The sequence below is a fragment of the Cyprinus carpio genome, chromosome B19, assembly GCF_018340385.1.
Source record: "Cyprinus carpio isolate SPL01 chromosome B19, ASM1834038v1, whole genome shotgun sequence".
NCBI lineage: Eukaryota > Metazoa > Chordata > Actinopteri > Cypriniformes > Cyprinidae > Cyprinus > Cyprinus carpio.
The window spans coordinates 25,939,451-25,959,629 of record NC_056615.1 but is presented as its reverse complement, the minus strand read 5'-3'; the positions used below and the strand labels follow the sequence as shown (position 1 = coordinate 25,959,629).

At 34.0% G+C, this 20,179-nt stretch overlaps 1 protein-coding gene across 1 annotated transcript in view; it reads left to right on the top strand.

Annotated features, from left to right (window-relative positions):
* The window catches only part of LOC109093387 (solute carrier family 45 member 4), a 55,318-nt gene extending 38,301 nt beyond the window's left edge, over positions 1–17,017 (top strand). Inside the window, 7 exon segments of the mRNA XM_042745100.1 lie at positions 3,467–3,655; positions 7,755–7,934; positions 9,546–10,624; positions 14,042–14,141; positions 14,224–14,435; positions 15,615–15,791; positions 15,794–17,017. Coding sequence (XP_042601034.1) covers positions 3,467–3,655; positions 7,755–7,934; positions 9,546–10,624; positions 14,042–14,141; positions 14,224–14,435; positions 15,615–15,791; positions 15,794–15,970 — 2,114 coding nt within the window. The 3' untranslated portion in view covers positions 15,971–17,017.
* Positions 17,018–20,179: the final 3,162 nt, after the last annotated feature.

The following is a 20,179-nucleotide window of genomic DNA, read 5'->3' as shown; positions in this document are numbered from 1 at the left end:
TGTATTTATTATGTTCTTATGTTTCTTATTTAAACATTTATTAATAATTAATATTAGTTATCCATCTATTTATACATTTTATATTATTATAAATTATATTAGTATATTAGTATATAGTATTAGTATATTAGTATATACTAATATATATTAGTATATAAAATTTATATTAGTATATATTAGTACATGTTATATGGTTATTATTTTAGTATTTTTTTATTTATAATGCAATTTCATCATAATTCTTTTTTTTAATATTTAAAGATAAATATTTGCTTATATACAAAATTCTATTTATAATGTAATTTCACCATAATTCCTTTTCAAATAATTAAAAATAAATATGTAAATATATAAAGAAGAAATCGTATTTAATATATATTTATTAAATTTAAATAAATATAATTGTTTATTTATATATATTGCATGTATTATATTATTTTGCATATATTATTTATATTATAAATATACTGTATATTATTTATATATTTATTTTTCATAGTAGTGTCCTGTTCACACTAAAATATTTTAATAAATATTATTTGATAATAGTGAATGATACAATTTTGATATTGTGATGCTTTAAATTATTATGACAAGCTTTGTTTATTATTTAGTTGTGTTAATTTATTAAGTAATTTATTTTAAATTATTTATTTATTTTAGAAATTCTTAAGTAAATGTATATAATTTATACATTTATATAAATAATAATTAATTATAAATAACTACATTATTATTAATTATTAAATAATTGTATACAATTTATAAATTTTATATAATTTATTTTTCTTTTATTTGTGTTTTTATATTTTATTTATTTTTAATTATTATATTTTTTATTTTTTTGTCTTACTGGAATCTTGCCAGGTAACTGGTTAACTCCTAGTTAACATGTCAAAACGATTCATTTCAGCTGAGTGATGTGACTTTGCCTGAAGTACATGTGCTGTGTGTGTGTTTGAGTCTTTGGTCTGGGACTGAACAGCTGATCTGGTTTACTGTGAATGCGTTCAGGACGTCTCTTGCGTAACTTCAGGAATGTTCTCATCATGTCAGCGCCGAACCCGACTCCTCAACGCTTCACGTAACAGACTGGACAGTCTGTGTGTCCGCTGACCAGTGTGTGTGTGTGTGTGATAATCCTATTATAGCTCTGGACACACACACACACAAACAAACACAAACGCCAAACATAAAACTAATTCCTTCTACATTATTCTACCCACATTATACAGAATTATTGCTGCAGTGCCAATCTCCACATGATCAGTGTGGTGTGCATGAGGCGTTCTGATGCGGTTATGATTGTGAGCTTATGAGTAATATTTGTAATTTATATTTTATTTCCCGTTTTATTTATTATTTTATTTTTTATTTTGTTTTATTTTTATAGAATTTATTTTCTTTTACTCATTTTCTATGAGCACTGAATATTTAAAAATTTTTTTTTTTTTACTACTAGTTTTTTTTTTGTTTGTTTTTTTTATATATATAATTTTTTTTTTTTTTTACTTTACTCTACTTTACTCTACTCTACTCTACTCTCCTCTACTCTACTCTACACTACACTCCGGAGTCTGTTTCTAGTGGGAAAAAACTAAATCCTTTTGCCAAGTACTTCAGTTGAATGAAATAATTTATATAAATTCGTAAACTGAATAATTTGATGGGGTAAGCTCATGTTATAATACATCTAACTAAAATAAAAACAGAGGAACCTCTTACGGAAGAGATTTTTTTCAGTGCACTCTGAAGTTTGTTGTTGTGGTTGTGAAGTGTATCATTCCTCAACAAACACAATCAGAACAATTAAGTAAAATTTTTGAATATCAAACTCTAATACTGCAACAATTTAAGAGTATCACTTATTTGTAAGCTGGACGATTGCCAGGCTTTTAGAGGATTACTTACCCAATAATGATTTCCACAGCAGCCTTATTTATGATTCAAATCATGTGAGAGTGTTATTTGAATAAGGTTTAAATCCTGTTACTCTTATAAACAATCTGCTTTCTAGTCTGATCCTATTTTCTTATTGAATCTGGTCATAAGATCATAAAATTTAAACACAAAACCTACACAAACAACAGACACCAAGACCTCAAAAACAAACCAAAAAACCAAAAACAATAATTAACAAAGACGTCAGAAAATATGAGCTCGATTAAAAACACTCAAACATACGTAAGACTAGATTTATTTATTTGAATTGCATATAAAATTTCCATCCATTTGGATTAATATAAGTTTTAACATTAACTAATAAGGTTAATTTAATGCATGTTTGTCAGTTGTATATCTATTAAACAGGTCAGATTTCTGCACTCAAAAAAAAAAAAAAAAAAAATCATGGTACATAGTTTATTATTACCTGTTTTGCATCTATTTGATTTTATTTCAATAATTATATTTTCAAAGTGCATTTATTCAAATGTCTCAGAATCAGCATAAATCTGGTCATTTTAAAAATGATAAATTTATTCTGGTACATGTGTGAACATGGTTGAAATATGACTAGCTGAAGCGAATTGGATTTCTGAATGTTAAATATATAAACCTGATTATTGTGTATTTAAAACACATTCAGCTTATTAGTTCTATTACAGAAAATATATTTATGATGGACAAATATGCATTATATTAAGTTAAATAATAATCACTAAAAAAAAAAATAATAATAATATTAATATTATTATTATTAAAATTATTAGTTAGTTAGTTTAAAACTGTGTAATGTACAGTAACTGTGTGAAAAATAAAATATTTTTTAATTATATGAAACAAAAAAAATAAATAAATTAGTAGTATTTTTTTCTAAAAAATAAATGTAATTGTTTTTTTCTAAAAAAAATTTTTTTTGAGTGAAATTCAAATACACAATTCATAAATTAAGGCTTACATATTTTTTCAGAAATATTTTTTCAGAATTCTTTTACCTTTTTATAAATATTTTTTAAGTGAAATTTAAATCCATATTAACATAATATTTTACAAATAAACCAAATATATATAAATCTTAAAAGAAGGCTGATTTTTTTGTTCTAAATATTGATGTTTTTAATATATATTTTGTGTGTGTGTGGGAGAGAGAGATTCAAACACATAAATCTTAAACCAAAACATAAATACCATTTTATTATATATTTTATATTCAGCTAAGTATATATAATAAACAGCAGTGAATCAGCAGAAATGTCAGATAATGTTAGCAATAACATTAGTATTATCAGCATTGATCTGCTTAGACTGAGTATCAGTTTTTTTTTTTTTTTTTACATTTTAATGATTAAACTGGTTTTGTAAATGGGCTTTAATGGGCCTGTAATGGGTCTTTAATCATGTTACTGTTAATACTAGTTTATGAAAGCAATGACTGTACGTAATGCAACCCCAAACTGCTTTTGGAACAGCACTTTGACTGAAGACGTGTGCAGGAAGTGACATCATACCCGTGTTTGGTTTTCAGGTCTTCCAGAGCAATACTACAGCCTGACGTGGTTCCTGAGCCCCATCCTGGGTCTGATGTTCACGCCTCTGATCGGCTCGGCCAGTGACCGCTGCACGCTGCGCTGGGGCCGCAGACGGCCCTTCATCCTGGCACTGTGTGTGGGCGTCCTGCTGGGCGTCGCCCTCTTCCTCAACGGCTCGCTGATAGGTGAACAGCTCTCAGTCAACCTCAACATGAAATCTAAATGACTGTTTACTGTCTCAATGCATTTTACTGGTCTTAAAGTGAACAATTCATCAGTGCATATTATCGGCATATATTATTTATAAAAAAATCATAATTTCTCATCAACATAATATCTGTCTGTCTGTCTGTCTGTCTGTCTATATATTGTTCTGTCCATCGTCTGTCTATCTGTCTGTCTGTCTGTCTGTCTGTCTGTCTGTCTATCTCTGTCTGTCTGTCTGTCTGACTTTCTGTCTGTCTGTCTGTCTGTCTGTCTCTCTGTCTGTCTGTCTGTCTCTGTCTGTCTGTCTGTCTGTCTGTCTGTCTGTCTGTCTCTGTCTGTCTCTGTCTGTCTGTCTGTCTGTCTGTCTGTCTATCTCTGTCTGTCTGTCTGTCTGTCTCTCTGTCTGTCTGTCTGTCTCTGTCTGTCTGTCTGTGTCTGTCTGTCTGTCTGTCTGTCTGTTTCTGCCTGTCTGTCTGCCTGTCTGTCTGTCTGTCTGTCTGTCTGTCTGTGTCTGTCTGTCTGTCTGTCTGTCTGTCTGTCTTTGTCTGTCCTGTCTGTCTGTCTTTCTATATGTCTGTCTTTGTCTTTCTGGTCTATCTGTCCTGTCTGTCTGTCTGTCTGTCTTTGTCTGTCTTTGTCTGTCTCTGTCTGTCTGTCTGTCTGTCTGTCTGTCTATCTCTGTCTGTCTGTCTTTCTGTCTATACTTTCACTACTTTTTTTGATAATAAACAGTATTTAACTTTAAAGCTTTAGAGTCAACATGAAATTGAAATCACCATTTACTTTCTTAATACATGGTCCTAGTTCTAACGTCAATGATTCATCAGTGCATGCTATGTTATGTTATAGACCGACAGACAGACAGACAAATATTTTTTTCTACATGTTCAAACTTTTCGGTTTATTTATTTATTTGTTTAATTATTTATTTACTCTCTATATGTTTGCTGTTTCTTTCTAAATGTAACACTAACTTTTCTGTTTCTTTCTTTTATTTATTTAATTGTTTATCCTTCTAAATATTTATTTCTAAATATGAACTTTTCTGTTTGTTTGTTTGTTTGTTTATTTGTTTATCATTCCCTAGCATTTTTTCTAAATGGAAAGATAACGTTTCTCATTTTACTTATTTATTTAGCCTGTAAATTAGCTGTTTTTTCTAGTTATTTTTTCTAAATGTTAAGTTCATGTTTATTATTTATTTGTCTATTCATCCTTCTATATACTTTTGCTATTTCTTTCTAAATGTAAAGTTGATGTTTCTGATGTTGATGTAATATTTATTTATTTATCTTTGTTTATACTTTCACTGTTCCTTTGTAAATGTGAAGTTAATTTTATCTGTAAGAAACAGTATTTCCTAAACGTTAAAATCAACATGAAATCAAAATGACCATGTACTTACTTCATACATGTTCCTGGTATTAATTACACAATATTTAATAATAAATAATATATGCCTTTATTACATAATAATAAATACACATTTATAAACGCTTTAAAAAATGTATTAAAATGGATTAAAACTCCACCTCAGAAAAATTTCACTTGACTTTTTGCCTAGAAAATAATGTAATAATCAAACATCTGTCACATTACAGAGAGAAATGGCTTGCAAAAAACAGTTCATGTCGACTTTATTTGAGAAAACCTGTGTTTCTGAAGGGGCGATGTTTGCAGAGCTGATTTTTACAGAAACGTTCCTGTTCGAGACGCTGTTATCACGGACACATTTCTATTAGAGAGCAGAAGTGACACATACATACACCTGCTGATCTCTGAACCTCCTTCAACATTTCACCATCTCAAAAAACAGCATTAATAAGACCAGAATCTTCATAAAGACGTTTTATATTAACACTGTTTTTGTACTCTTTCCTACCAAGATTTTTAGACATGTACTATAGTAATACCTTGCTTTTTTGTACAATATTCTCTTGACTATCTGTCAGTATTTGAGCTGAAAGAGATGGCTATCTGCTGTGAGCGTATGTGTGCGTCAGCATGCACTCCGTCAGTCTCTATGACATGGGAAAGGACTAGGAACCAGTTCACAGGGAACTGTTTCCTGTTGTGCCCTTTTTTACCTTTCATTGCCTATCTGGAACAACTTCCTGTCTCCATGGCTAGCTAGCTGCGCGCCGACTCCATTGTCAGGAAGAAAGCGTAATACTCAGCCTCCCGCTGACACAACACAGAGCTATGAGTCTACAACTAGCTTCCGCCCTCTGTGTCTGTTTTTACAGATTTATTCACTAAATATTAGAATGGTGTTTAAAAATACTGCATCAATACATTTATTTATATGGAGTTCTAAGAGTTTTTGATTTTATTATATTTGTAATGTTTAATTTTATTAATTTTAAATATTGTAGCATTCAATAAAGATTTTTAATGAATTTTATTTTATTTGTATTATTTTTTTTAAATGTTTTATTTTATTTCATGCTGCTTTCTTGTAGTGGTGCATATGCTAGTATGTTTTTGTTTTTATTATACTGTATATTTTAAACATGTCATTTTATTTTTTGTATTTTACTTTAATTTATTTTACATTTAAGAAATATTTTAGATGCATTTTGTTTTTTGTTTTTTTATAAAATGTTTTATTATATTTGTGGTGGTAATATATTGTGGATTTTGCCAGGATGTTTTATTTATTATTATTATTATTTTATATATATATATTTTATTTTATTTTACTGTTGCACTACCATGATGCTAGTAATGTGATTGTCACCCCAAGTTTCTATCAGGTCCTTTCTTCAGTGTAAGTCTATGGGATTCTTTTCCCAATTGTATAATTCACCAGGCAAAAATCAGTCTCAAGTAACAGCACATCTGTCCTCAGTGAGGAACCGTTTATGAATGAAATCATTCATTCAGCGTGGAAACACTAAAGTTTGATATTTTGGGTTAGGGGTTTATTCAGATCATCGTGAGAAGTAGAAACGACAAAAACAATAAATGCACACACATAACAGATCAAGCAATACAAGAACATATACTACAAAAACACTAAAAAAACACTAAAATAAAAATGAACATCCAATACATGTCCAGTGGATCAATCACACAAAAAAACAAACACACACACACACACACACACACACACACACACGTACATCAAAAAATCCAACACAATCACAATGGAGTATTTACAAGTTCACCAAACACATACATTGTCTCATACATGCTGAAAGTCTGTATGAAATATTGATGAACCGTAAAGAACTCCCATTGTTCAAAAAATTCAATGGTAAATTTGCACTCCGGAGCACACAAGCAGTGAGCGCTGACGTGTAATCTGATGTATGTTAGCATTGTTTGTTGATATTTTAGCCTTTGCAGAACTCCTTCTTTCAGTGCATTGGCCACTTTGTGTGTGTGCTTTCAGACAACTAATGTGATAAACTGTCTTCACATCAGTTTCGGTTTATTTCTGATGACTTTTTACCTTTGACCTATAAAAATGTCATTTATGCATGAAGTAACATTTCATAAAAAGTGGGTAATTTAAAAACCTATTGTTTGTGCTGTGTTTTCAAAATAATCTTTTGTATGAATATTTGTTTATTCTAGTCAAATAATTATATTAAAGAATGTAAAACTTGTATTGAATAAAACCAACATTTAAAAATGTTGGCAATTTTGAAAATGCCTTCGATCATCTTTTAAATGCAACTACATTTAACACATTCAAATCCTTTTAGAACAGTTTTTAAATAATTATGTACAAAATATAGTATTTATTGATATTTTGAATTTTGATGCTTTTAAATTTTCGGTTTTGATTTTTTGTTTTAGTAAGTTTTGTTTTTTTTAGTTTTGTTAGGTGCTTTAACATTTTTATAAATTGTTTTATATGTATGTATAGCTTTAAGTTTAAGCAATTTGAGTAATTAAAATTAATTCAGTTTTTTGTTTATATACACAAACACTGTGTCTCAAATTCTATAGATTTTATTTTCTCCAAATGAACCAGAAAACTATTAAAAGTCTCTACATAACAGAATGGTAATCCCGTAACATAATCTATTAGTAGATAACCTGTCTGTGTCTGTCTGTCGGTCTCAGGTCTTGCTATAGGAGACGTGCCAAATAACCAGCCGATAGGAATCGTGATGACGGTTTTGGGGGTGGTGGTGCTGGATTTCTGTGCAGATGCGACGGAGGGTCCCATACGAGCGTATCTACTGGATGTGGCCGACACTGAGGAACAGGACATGGCCCTCAACATCCACGCCTTCTCTGCAGGTGCAGCCTTGTTTCAGTCATACATCACAACAAAGCTTGAAGAACTGATTGGCATAAGTCATAAGCCACATTCACACTGCTGATAAATGCATTTTTCTCATTTCTCAGTCTCATTTTGCAGTTATTTATGTGACTGTCTATACATCTATGCATTTTTAAATCAAGATTTATTTACTTGAGATGCAAAGTGACTTTTTTCTAATTTTTTTTTTAGCCCTTAGCCCGCTTCCTTATTTCTTTTTATCATTTCTCAGGAAACCATCTAATTTTGATAGATTTCAAGTCATTTATTTCCCAGGCAAATGTACAGTATATAACAAGTTTATTTTTCTTACCTCATTGACAGAATTTGCTCTTGTTTTATGCATAAACACAACTTAGTATCTTAAGTCATTTCTTCCATCTTGATTTAAGAATGTTTAGATATTTATACTTTAAGATTTCCTATCTATTTTTTTCTATTTTCCAGAATAAATATATTTTTGCAGTGTAATATGTAGTACAGGTTATTTATTTATTTATTTATTTATTTATTATTATGTAAGTTTATGCTTAAAACTAGACAAAAAAATGTCATTGGGTATTCAATATTTTTGTACTTACTCGTTGACATATTTTTTCTTGTTTTAAGGCGAGACACTGCAGGTTAATAGGGTTAAAAAAAAAACTAATAGTTATCATCTTACCCAGTTGATTGATTACATTGATAATTGTAAACATATTTTGTATTACAAGTTTTCTAAAATGTTATGTTTAAATATGCAAATGATGCATTATTTAATGAAATATGCGCTAATTTGCATAAAAGTCTATTACAAAAATCTGAACACTGGATGAAGTCGGTTTCAAAGTTCTTTTTTACATTTTTTTGACATATTAGAGTCAAATATTTTACAGAGGTAATTCTGGGTATCTCTTTTTATCACTCCATAATTCAGAAATCAATACATTTTCACAATTTTGGGGGCAATAAAATGTTATAAAATATATATGAACAAATCCCTCTGTAAAAACCTTCAGAATATAGACATGAATAAGAATTTAAAGTTTGGTGTGTGTAAGTGCTACTGAAGTGGAGATTTACGTCTCAGTGTTGGAGAAAAACTCATTTTGAGAAAATGGCCTTTAAAAATATGTAGGTGTAACTGAAATCTATTGACACAAATTGATCAAGTGCTATAAAATAAACACTTAACAGTGTCTTTTGGATGTTTTCTTTCCACTAGTCTGAAAAAACACTTTATGAAAAGCCAAAAAGCCCAAAATCCCAAAACTGACAGGTGCATGAAAAAACAGTATTTTTGCCTTCAGTGTCTCGCTTTAAGCTAATTAAATTTCCAAATACAATTATGAAATTATTAAATAATTTTATATCAGTGACATCAAATATTATAGCATAGTTATTTTCCTTCACAAGTAAATGCATCTTAAATTTTAAATTCTAAAATATTTGTATATTTTTTTTAATGGATTAATGGAAAATAAGACAAAAATAGTAAGAAATTAATTTTTTACACATTGCTTTTAAAATCGCTTGTCAAAAAGCCAAAAGCTTTATTATTGTATAGATGTCCACATAGAATGAGTGCTAAACTGTGTATGTTGTGTTTGGGCTCGGAGGGGCGGTTGGTTACGCCCTCGGTGGTCTTGACTGGACGCACACTTTCTTGGGTCGAACCTTCAAGTCTCAAGAGCAAATTCTGTTCCTGTTCGCCACGGTTCTGTTCACAGTTTCCGTGACTCTGCACCTCTTCAGCATCGAAGAGCAACAGTTCAGCCCTCAACAGGACCGTCTGGATGAAGAGGCAAAAACAGAATCCAGTGTTAAATTCCCACCGCACCATCCCGAGCTCGAAATGATCCACGAAGACGAGCCCTACGATCATCACGACCTCTACGCGGACCGGCGATCAGAGCGAGAGCTGGACATGGACTCCTTAGACGTGGACATCGTTCGAAGTAAAAGCGACTCCGTTTTGGAAATGGCTGATGCTACACTGGACCACCACGACATGCTGTTTCTGCGTGAAATCGAGCCGTCTATCTTCCAAGATCGCATTTCTTCCTATCACGGGTCGCCGCCGCGGCGCAGAAGCAGTGCAGAGAGTCAAGAGTTCCTGCGCGGAAAATTCAGCCGACTATCTGCATTTCTGCAGCAGGCCGAACATGACGGAGAAGAAGCTCTGCTTAACAGTCAGCTCAACCAATCCAAAGCGCCCAATATACAAAAGACCTAAACTAACACCCACCGCCCGACACCAAACCAAACACCACAAGCACCAACCAATCCACGCAGACGCCACACCTTCTACCGACAGTCGTCCTGTACCTTCTCTTACTACGGCCGGGTCGGATCCCACCGCTACCGTTACCGGCGAGCCAACGCCGCGTTCCTCATCAAACCGTCACGCAGCATGAACGACATCTACGAGATAGAGAAGCGGCAGAAGCAGAGGAACGGACAGAGAACGAGGCACCAGAGCGGGAACACCAACTCCAGCGGGGACACGGAGAGCGAGGAGGGCGAGGCCGAGACCACCGTCCGTCTGCTCTGGATGTCCATGCTGAAGATGCCCAAAGAGCTGTTCAGACTGTGTGTGTGTCACCTGCTCACATGGTTCTCCATCATCGCAGAGGCCGTGTTTTACACTGACTTCATGGGGCAGGTCATCTACGAGGGCGACCCTACGGTGAGAGATGCATTGCTTTTTTTAATGCATCTAAAGCGACTTGCATTGCATTCAAGTTAACACATTTGATGAAGTTATTCATGCCCTGGGAATCAAACCCACAACCTTGGCATTGATAATGCCATGGTCTACTATTTGATCTAAGATAATGTAGAAAAGCATTTCTACATTAATCAAACATTAGAACATGGTGCATTGGCATTGCTGAAGTTGTGGGTTCGATCCTCAGGGAATGCATGAACTGTTCAAATGTACAATGTCAGTGCAAGCATAAGCAATCTTTCACCCTAAATTATAATTTTATTGTCATTTACTCATGATAGCAATTCAATAGTGAGAGAAGCATTCCTTTTTTAGGGCATTCAGAGCAACACTGCATTTAAGGTAGACATACATTTGATGAGTTCATGCATTCCTTGGGAATCAAACCCACAACCTTGACATTGCTAGTGCCATGCTCGACTATTTGAACTATAATAATGTAGAAAAGCACTCCTGTAGCTCAAACAGTAGAACATGGTACATAAGTTGTGGGTTCAATCCTCAGGGAATGCATGAACTGTTCAAATGTACAACTTAAGTGCCTACAATGTAAGCTAAGCATAAGAAATCTTTCACCCTAAATTAGCATTTTATTGTCATTTGCCCATGAGGGCAACTCAACAGTGAAAGAAGCATTGCTTTTTTTTTTTTAGGGCATTCAGAGCAACACTGCATTTAAGGTAGACATACATTTGATCAGTTCATGCATTCCTTGGGAATCAAACCCACAACCTTGGCATTGCGATTAACACCATGCTCTTATGCATTTGACAGACACATGCATACAATAAGTGTCTGCCAAATCCATACATGTAAATGTAGAATAAGTTCAAGAAATGCTTTACCACAAAATATGATTTTATTGTCATGTACTCCCCAGAGCGACCCAGCGGTGAGAGATTCCAAGCAACTAACATTGCATTCAAGGTTTGATTGTTTCATGCATTTCCTGGGAACTGAACCCAAAACCTTGGTGTTGCTAGTGTCATGCTCTACTCTTTGATCTACAGGAATTTTTTAAAGGGGCTTTCCTGTAGCTCAAACAGCAGGATGGCACTTGCAGTGCCAAGGTTGTGGGTTCGATTCCCTGGGGAATTCAATAACTGATCAAATGTACAACTTTAAATGCAATTGAAGCTGCTTCAGATAGAAGCATCTGTCAAATGTATGCATGTCAATGAAGGATAAGTTCAAGGAACCATTCTTCATAAATGATTATTTTATTGTCATTCACTCATCCTTAACTGCAAACCCACATGACTTTCTTTACATCAAGAAACACAAAAGATGTTAGTAAGAATGTTTGCTTCAAAAAAGCATTGTGATAAGATAAGATCATAACACTAGAATATACAAATTGTGTAGTATGTATAGATCTGTGTCAGGAAAAAGATCCAAATTTGAGCTGTCAATCACTCAAAATCTTTTCAGAAATCTCTTGTTCAGTTAAAAACATAAACATTTGCATTTATGCTTTTATTCTAAGCAACGTACAACAGAAGAACAAAATAAATTTGTCTAAGATCCAACCATATTCATAATATACAATGCTAGGTTTATCAGACAAACAATAATCTATTTATGTATTTAAATAAAGGCTGATTTTTAATTAAAAGAAAGTCTGATAAATACATCTTTAAAATGTACAATTAAAATAAATAATGGTAAAATAATAATAATAATATAAGACACTTAAAAAATGAAATATTATACTTGTTTACATGTATGTCATGTAACTACAAACCTGATTCCAAAAAAGTTTGGACACTGTACAAATTGTGAATTAAAAACAGAATGCAATGATCTGGAAGTTTCAAAAAAAAAAATTTTTATTCAGAATACAACATAGATGACATATCAAATGTTTAAACTGAGAAAATCTATCATTTTAAGGGAAAAATAAGTTGATTTTAAATTTCTTGGCATCAACACATCTCAAAAAAGTTGGGACAAGGCCATGTTTACCACTGTGTGGCATCCCCTCTTCTTTTTATAACAGTCTGCAAACATCTGGGGACTGAGGAGACAAGTTGCTCAAGTTTAGGAATAGGAATGTTGTCCCATTCTTGTCTAATACAGGCTTCTAGGTGCTCGGCTGTCTTAGGTCTTCTTTGTCGCATCTTCCTCTTTATGATGCACCAAATGTTTTCTATGGGTAAAAGATCTGGACTGCAGGCTGGCCATTTCAGTACCCGGATCCTTCTTCTACGCAGCCATGATGTTGTAATTGATGCAGTATGTGGTCTGGCATTGTCATGTTGGAAAATGCAAGGTCTTCCCTGAAAGAGACGACGTCTGGATGGGAGCATATGTTGTTCTAGAACTTGGATATACCTTTCAGCATTGATGGTGCCTTTAAAGATGTGTAAGCTGCCCATGCCACACGCACTCATGCAACCCCATACCATCAGAGATGCAGGCTTCTGAACTGAGCGCTGATAACAACTTGGGTTGTTCTTGTCCTCTTTAGTCCGGATGACATGGTGTCCCAGTTTTCCAAAAAGAACTTCAAATTTTGATTCGTCTGACCACAGAACAGTTTTCCACTTTGCCACAGTCCATTTTAAATGAGCCTTGGCCCCGAGAAAACGCCTGCGCTTCTGGATCATGTTTAGATATGCCTTCTTTTTTGGCCTATAGAGTTTTAGCCGGCAACGGCGAATGGCACGGTGGATTGTGTTCACCGACAATGTTTTCTGGAAGTATTCCTGAGCCCATGTTGTGATTTCCGTTACAGTAGCATTCCTGTATGTGATGCAGTGCCGTCTAAGGGCCTGAAGATCACGGGCATCCAGTATGGTTTTCCGGCCTTGACCCTTACGCACAGAGATTGTTCCAGATTCTCTGAATCTTTGGATGATATTATGCACTGTAGATGATGATAACTATAACTTCTATTGTGAATAAAATATAAGTTTATGAGATTTGTAAATTATTTCCTTCCTCACAATTTGTACAGTGTCCCAACTTTTTTGGAATCGGGTTTGTATTAAGCAATATTAGAGAACCATAAACATGCGAATGTGTTGTAAAATTATTGAAATACTAAATTAAAATCTTATGGGGTACTTTTATGTATTTTAGTTATCAGTATTTATTTAAATATTTTGGGAATCCCTGGTTTAGCCAATCAGAAAAATGGGTATTAGAAATCTTTTTTCAAATAATTTTCTTATTTATGATTGCTGGCAGTAAGTTTGCTGACATGTTTATGAAGATACAACATGGTTAAATTTAGCAAATGACTAAAATCAATTTAATTTCAGTCTGATAACAAAATGTTTTGGGGAGCTCTTGCCCTTGCATAAAGTGGAAGATGGTGTGCTTTCACTGCCATCCAGTTTTTACACTAAATCTTGATGTCTGTCCCTGTAGGCCCCGCTGAACTCCACCGCCCTTCATAACTACCACAGAGGGGTTCAGATGGGCTGCTGGGGGCTGGTGATTTACGCCACCACCGCCGCCATCTGTTCAGGTATGTATCCTGAATCTGGAGATGCGACCGTCTGATCTGTTCAAGTTTAATTCTTCATCTGTATGTCTCTCTGTGAATGTAGCTATACTGCAGAAGTACCTGGATAACTTTGACCTCAGCATAAAGGTCATCTACATCCTGGGCACTCTGTGCTTCGCCATCGGTACGGCCATCATGGCGATCTTCCCCAACGTCTACGTCTCCATGGTGATGATCAGCAGCATGGGCATCATCTCCATGAGCATCTCGTACTGTCCGTATGCTCTGCTGGGCCAGTATCATGATAATAAAGAGGTCAGAGGCTCTTCATTCATCTCTGTGAGACTGTAATCCAGCCGTATTAAAGCTAATCCCAGCACTAGACCTAATCTTTGTCCTGACCGACTCTCAGAATTTAGGGTGGAGGGTGTTTTTAATACATTTTAATAAGTAACAGGCATTACATGTCATCAAATTACTTTCTGGGTGTAAAGAACAGTGGAAGTAGCTGACTTGACTACGTTGTTTAGTATCATGACAACAATTTATTTATTTATTTATTTATTTATTTTTAAATGTAGCTTTACTAGTAATCAGTAGTAGTATAGAATGGGGGGGGGTATCTTTAGTATTTATTTTAGTATTTATTCTGCTTAAAATGAAAAGCACATTTCCTATAAATAAAAATAAATCTGTGTCTTGTCTATGACGAAACTGAATAGGTTGTGCGGTGATTTCTGATTCTTTTTATTTTATTGTTTATTAAATAAAAAATAAATTGTTTTTAATTAATATATAAATATTTATTTATATAAATATAAATATACCTATTTTAAATATAAATATATCTATTTTAAAATATTCATTCAACCAGAAATTTAAACTGCAATCACTATACATAAAACAGTCTGTGTCCTGTAATCATAAACAATTGGGAATATGAATATTCTTTGCTCACAAGGTCTACAAATTGTCCATTTAAATATGTTTAAATTAAAACAGTACAACAAATTTAACAGTGATGCATACCTTTTATGAGACAATATCAAAAATAATATTACAGTAATGTTACAGTATATATATATATATATTTTATTATATATCTAAATATTTTAAAAAAAAAATCTAAAAACTTTTTTTTTTAAAGTAGTGTTAAATTGTTATGAAAATGTCTTTCTGATTAATTTTAGCGAATTGGTTTCATAGTGTAATACATTTTTTATGCTGGTTGTCTCGAAATAAACAGCCTTCTTAGAGCAATTCATGCAACGTGGGGTAAGTTTTGGCAGACTAATATTTCAATAACAGTGAAAATGTTGCAGTTTCCTCACGAGTTGTTATTTATATACGGTTGCCACAGTACTCATTGTGGTATTGTTTTATTGTTAATACTCTTGATAGGTCTTAAACAAATTTTTGGACTGAGATCTCATAGGATAGAGAGTAGAATTACTGGACACTGATATGCGACCGATGTGTTCTTGCTGTTTGCAGTACGTCCAGCACAGCCCCGGCAACTCCAAGCGAGGTTTCGGCATCGACTGCGCCATCCTGTCGTGTCAGGTGTACATCTCTCAGATCCTGGTGGCGTCGGCGCTGGGCGCGGTGGTGGATGCGGTGGGCAGCATCCTGCTCATCACTACTATGGCCTCCTCCGGCTCCTCCTTCCCTTCTTCCTGTCCGCCTGCTTCCTCGTCATCTACCCGGGCTCCGGCGGAGAGGCTGAGCAGACGCGGGCGCTGACGTCCCCCAATAACAACGGCGTGACCGAGAAGCCCAGCTTCCTCAAGCTCACACACAAAGGCGGCACCACGACCACCTGCAAAGTGTAGTGTGAATCCACACTGTGAAAGCGATCATATGATGGTGAACATCTAATGCCAAGTTCACACTGCACCATTTTAGCCCCGACTTTCACTCGCCAACAGTTTTTGCAAAATCACAGACAAATGCCTGAAATCGGAGGCAAATCAGTGCTCGTTAATGCGAGTGACAATTATCAAAGATGCAATCAAAGAATTGCCGACGCCTGTGAAATATTTAACATGCTACACTAGGGCTGCACGATTAATCAAATGCGATTTTGCAAATGCGCCATTTAATACACCGAGCCGAAGTTCTCTGACAAGCTACGCAATATTGTGTAAATTACCGCAGACGATTTAATCACGTGATAATGAAATCCAAGTTAACATTTGTGATAATGAAAGCTGTTTGTGTAGCTTCTCAGTGAACTGCGGCTCTGTGTATTAAATGCTGCTCCATCTGAAAGCACGTGAATATGTTTTTACTCCAAACTCACTTCATAACGTCAGTCGAGTGTTTGAAATAAATCTCAGTGTCATAGAAGAACCATTTTTGTTTCCACAAAGAACTATTGTCAAAGCTTCTCTCTTTCTTACATTTTTATAATCTGAAGAACCTTCTTTCGCCACAAAGAACCTCTGTGGTTCAGAAAGGTTCTTCAGATGTTAAAGGTTCTTTATGGAACCATTTGGACAAAAAGGGTTCTTCTATAGCATCGAGAAGCACCTTTATTTTTAAGAGTGTAAATATCTAGATCTGTCAGCGATTCAAAATCCTGCTGTGTGAAATGAGTTCTGACTGAAAAATATATCACCGATGACCTACAGCCAATGAGAGAGGAAGATACAGGGCAGGGAGGAGTTATATGAAACGTAGTTTGCGAACCAGACAGAGTTGTCAGTGATTCTTTCTATTGTAAAGCCATGCAGTTTATAACCTCCTGTCACTGATCCATCGTGCAATGTGAACACAGCAGCAACTGAATGCTACCCCAGATAGTCATGCAGTGTGAAAACAACGGTGATCCAGTCAGTGTGAACTCGGCATAACATTCCCAACGCATTTCTACACACATTGATCCGACCATCAGGACTGAATCCAAAGTCCACCAGTTTTCGTTGGATTGTCCGTGTTTGGCCTGGTGTTGTGGGTCTCAGGGCTGCATCTCAGGGCCACCAGGGGGCGACCCTGGGCTGAACTCTTCAGGGGAGAGCTCTCTCGCTCTCAACCACATGCACTTCCCTTGCACACTTCCATTCAAAGCTCATCCTAAACAAATCTAATGTAAAGAATCTTTAATATAAGTTAATGGCTCGTTATTTTTTAAACAGAGGACATTATGATTACCAAAAGTTGCCCAGTGCAATAATAACAGCTATTTCATTATGAAGGCTTTATTTTAGTCGTGTTATGCAGGTGAAAGGGTGAATCTCACGAATAGATGTCATATTTAACACACAACACAAAAAATAAAAAATACTACCAACATCAGAAAAAAATTAATAATTTTTAATTTTGACATTATTTTCATGACAATCCATGACAATCCTTGCTGGCAATGGAAAAAAAAAAGATAGAAACTCCATATTTCTGAAGTGTTTTTTTTATTTATTATTATTTAAATATTTTATTTAAAGAAATAAAACATTTAATAAAACACTTAAATTTAAAAAATGTCAATATATTGAATCAGCTAGAAAGTCTATAATCATAAACAATAGGAAATGAATTGGTCACATAATCTAGGAATTTTTCATTTAAATTAGCATAAATTAAAAGCAGTAAAACAATACTACCATTATAGAACACATTCGCATTGTACTTTACAAACTGTATAAAATTATGTAGATATTTTGTATTATGTGTACATTTAAAAAAAAAAAATCTCTTTTATTGCATTACAGTTGTGAATAAATGTTTAATCGCCATGAAAATATAAGAACAATTATTGTCATTAAATGCTCCAAAAAAGAAATGGTTCCTTCATTTTCTTCATGAAAAATATAATTTCTTATTTCTTTAATTAAAAAAAAAACAACAACAATGGAAAATTTTTATATTTTTTATGTCAAGAAAAATAAGAGAAATTCTCTTTGCATTTGCAGAAAATGAAGGATATTAGAAGAAAAGCTTATTAGTCATAGTTTTTTTCCAAAGTGAATATAAACATTTTTACATTTAAATATTTCATTTAAAAAAATCATTTTTTATATTTAAATATATATTCAATCAGCTATAAATTGAAATTGCAGTGTGTGTGTGTGTGTATATAATCTCTACAAATTAGTCTTCACAAATTATATCAAATATATTATAAGTAAGATATGTATATATTTTAATAAGCTTTTTTGCCTTGCAGTTGTGGATAAATGTTTATTTGTCATGCAAATAATGGCCAAAATATACTTCATTTTCTTCACACAAAGCATAATTGCTCAAGTCTTTCTATTGATTCTAAGGTAATAAATGACAGACATCTTCATGCGATTCACCCGGGAGAGCGAGACTTTGGTCATTAGCCCATCAGTGCCTCTTCTCATTGACGTACTGAAGTGCTTTAATACGTTTGGTGCGAGAGGCGAGTGTCCCTCATAGTTTTCTACGTTTCCCTTCATTCATGTGTTTCCTAAGACGGCCCACGCAAGGGCGAAAGCAATGCTGAGAACGAGTATAATCTCAATGCTGCATCAGAGTGTTCACGCAGATACAGTACCAAACCTTTCTTACACTGACAGACTTCCAAGTTGCAATGGTGACTTTCTTTAGCTCAGGTCCACTGCACTTTCTGGCAGAACTTTTGAGTTTTTCTCCCTCTGAACAAGAAGGATTGGGTTCTCGACACTCGCACTAGCGGTCTGTTTACAGTAGCACCTGGTTGCTGCGTGTTTTTGGTGGAGAGAGATGTGCTCTGGTCTGCCATCTTGGCTCAAACGTGGCCCTTTTTTCTGGGTCTCAGCTGCACTCGACGGTTTCCTGACACTGAGGATGATTGTGCCGGTCTGTGATTGGTTGACTGAGTTTTAGTTTTCACTCCATCTGACCTTGAGTGGATTTTTGAGACATTCTTTGAGGGCTGGTTACCGGACGTGACGTGACTGGACGCTATTCTACTTCCTGTCTTGCCGGCTGGAGAGTTAAAAGACATTTTATTGAGGCACATTTGTACTGGCTTTAACCTGCATAGAGTATTAAAATCTTAAGATAAGCTGATACATATAAATATATTTTATTTCTGGAATGTTTATTGAAGTTAAAACCAAACTTGAATGAGAAAACCATCAAGTTTCTGACAAATCGGACAATGTTGCAATATCTGCACCTGCCTCGGTCAGTGTTGGCATTACCGGCGTGAATCACAACACACACCAGACTTTTCATTTGAATACTTGAAGTGCAATCTTGGTTGTGTTTGGACATTTCGGGATACGTTTGCTGACCTCGAAGCAAAGACTGAGGAATGTGGGACTCTCAGAGAGCGTCAGGGGAAGAAGTTTCCAGTATTGAATGTAACTTTGTTTTTGTTTTTTTAGAGCAAGAAGATTAAACGTTGCACCGAACTTGCACATACAGAGTTTTAAAAGAAAAAATGAATCAATATCTTGCAATAGAAAAAAACCTTTAAACTGTGGTTATTTATTTTTTTGAACACGTTATCCTTAAATATTTATAGAATTATAAGAACAGAGAAAGATATATTTACAGCTTATGCAGATGAGTGAGATGGGATGTGTGTGTGTGTGTGTGTGTGTGTGTGTGTGTGTGTGTGTGTGTGTGAGAGAGAGAGAGACATGTAAGTTCTTTACGTCTGTTTTTGCATGATCATAAATAAGCACAATGTGCATGTTTGTGCATGGAAGAGCGTATGTGTGTGTGTGTGTGTGTGTGTGTGTGTTACATCTCACTCTTTTATAGGATGAATCTCACAAGAACATGTTCAGGTCACACTTCACCCTATAATAAAACAAATTTAAATAATAAAAAAAAAGAATTATATTTGAAATAAATATAAGCCAATTTTCTTTTTTTAATATATTGTATTTGTATTTTTTCATGAAATTAATGCAGAAAAAAATACAATAAATTTTCTTCATGCAATATATAATTTCTTAGTTTTTCTTTAGAATTTGTGGTGAAAATGACGTCATATTTCATATTTTAAGAAAAATTCAATAAAAATTTTAAACAATAAATGCATTTTTATATTATTTTTATGACAATCCATTACTGTAAAGTGGAAAAAAAATCTTATTCTA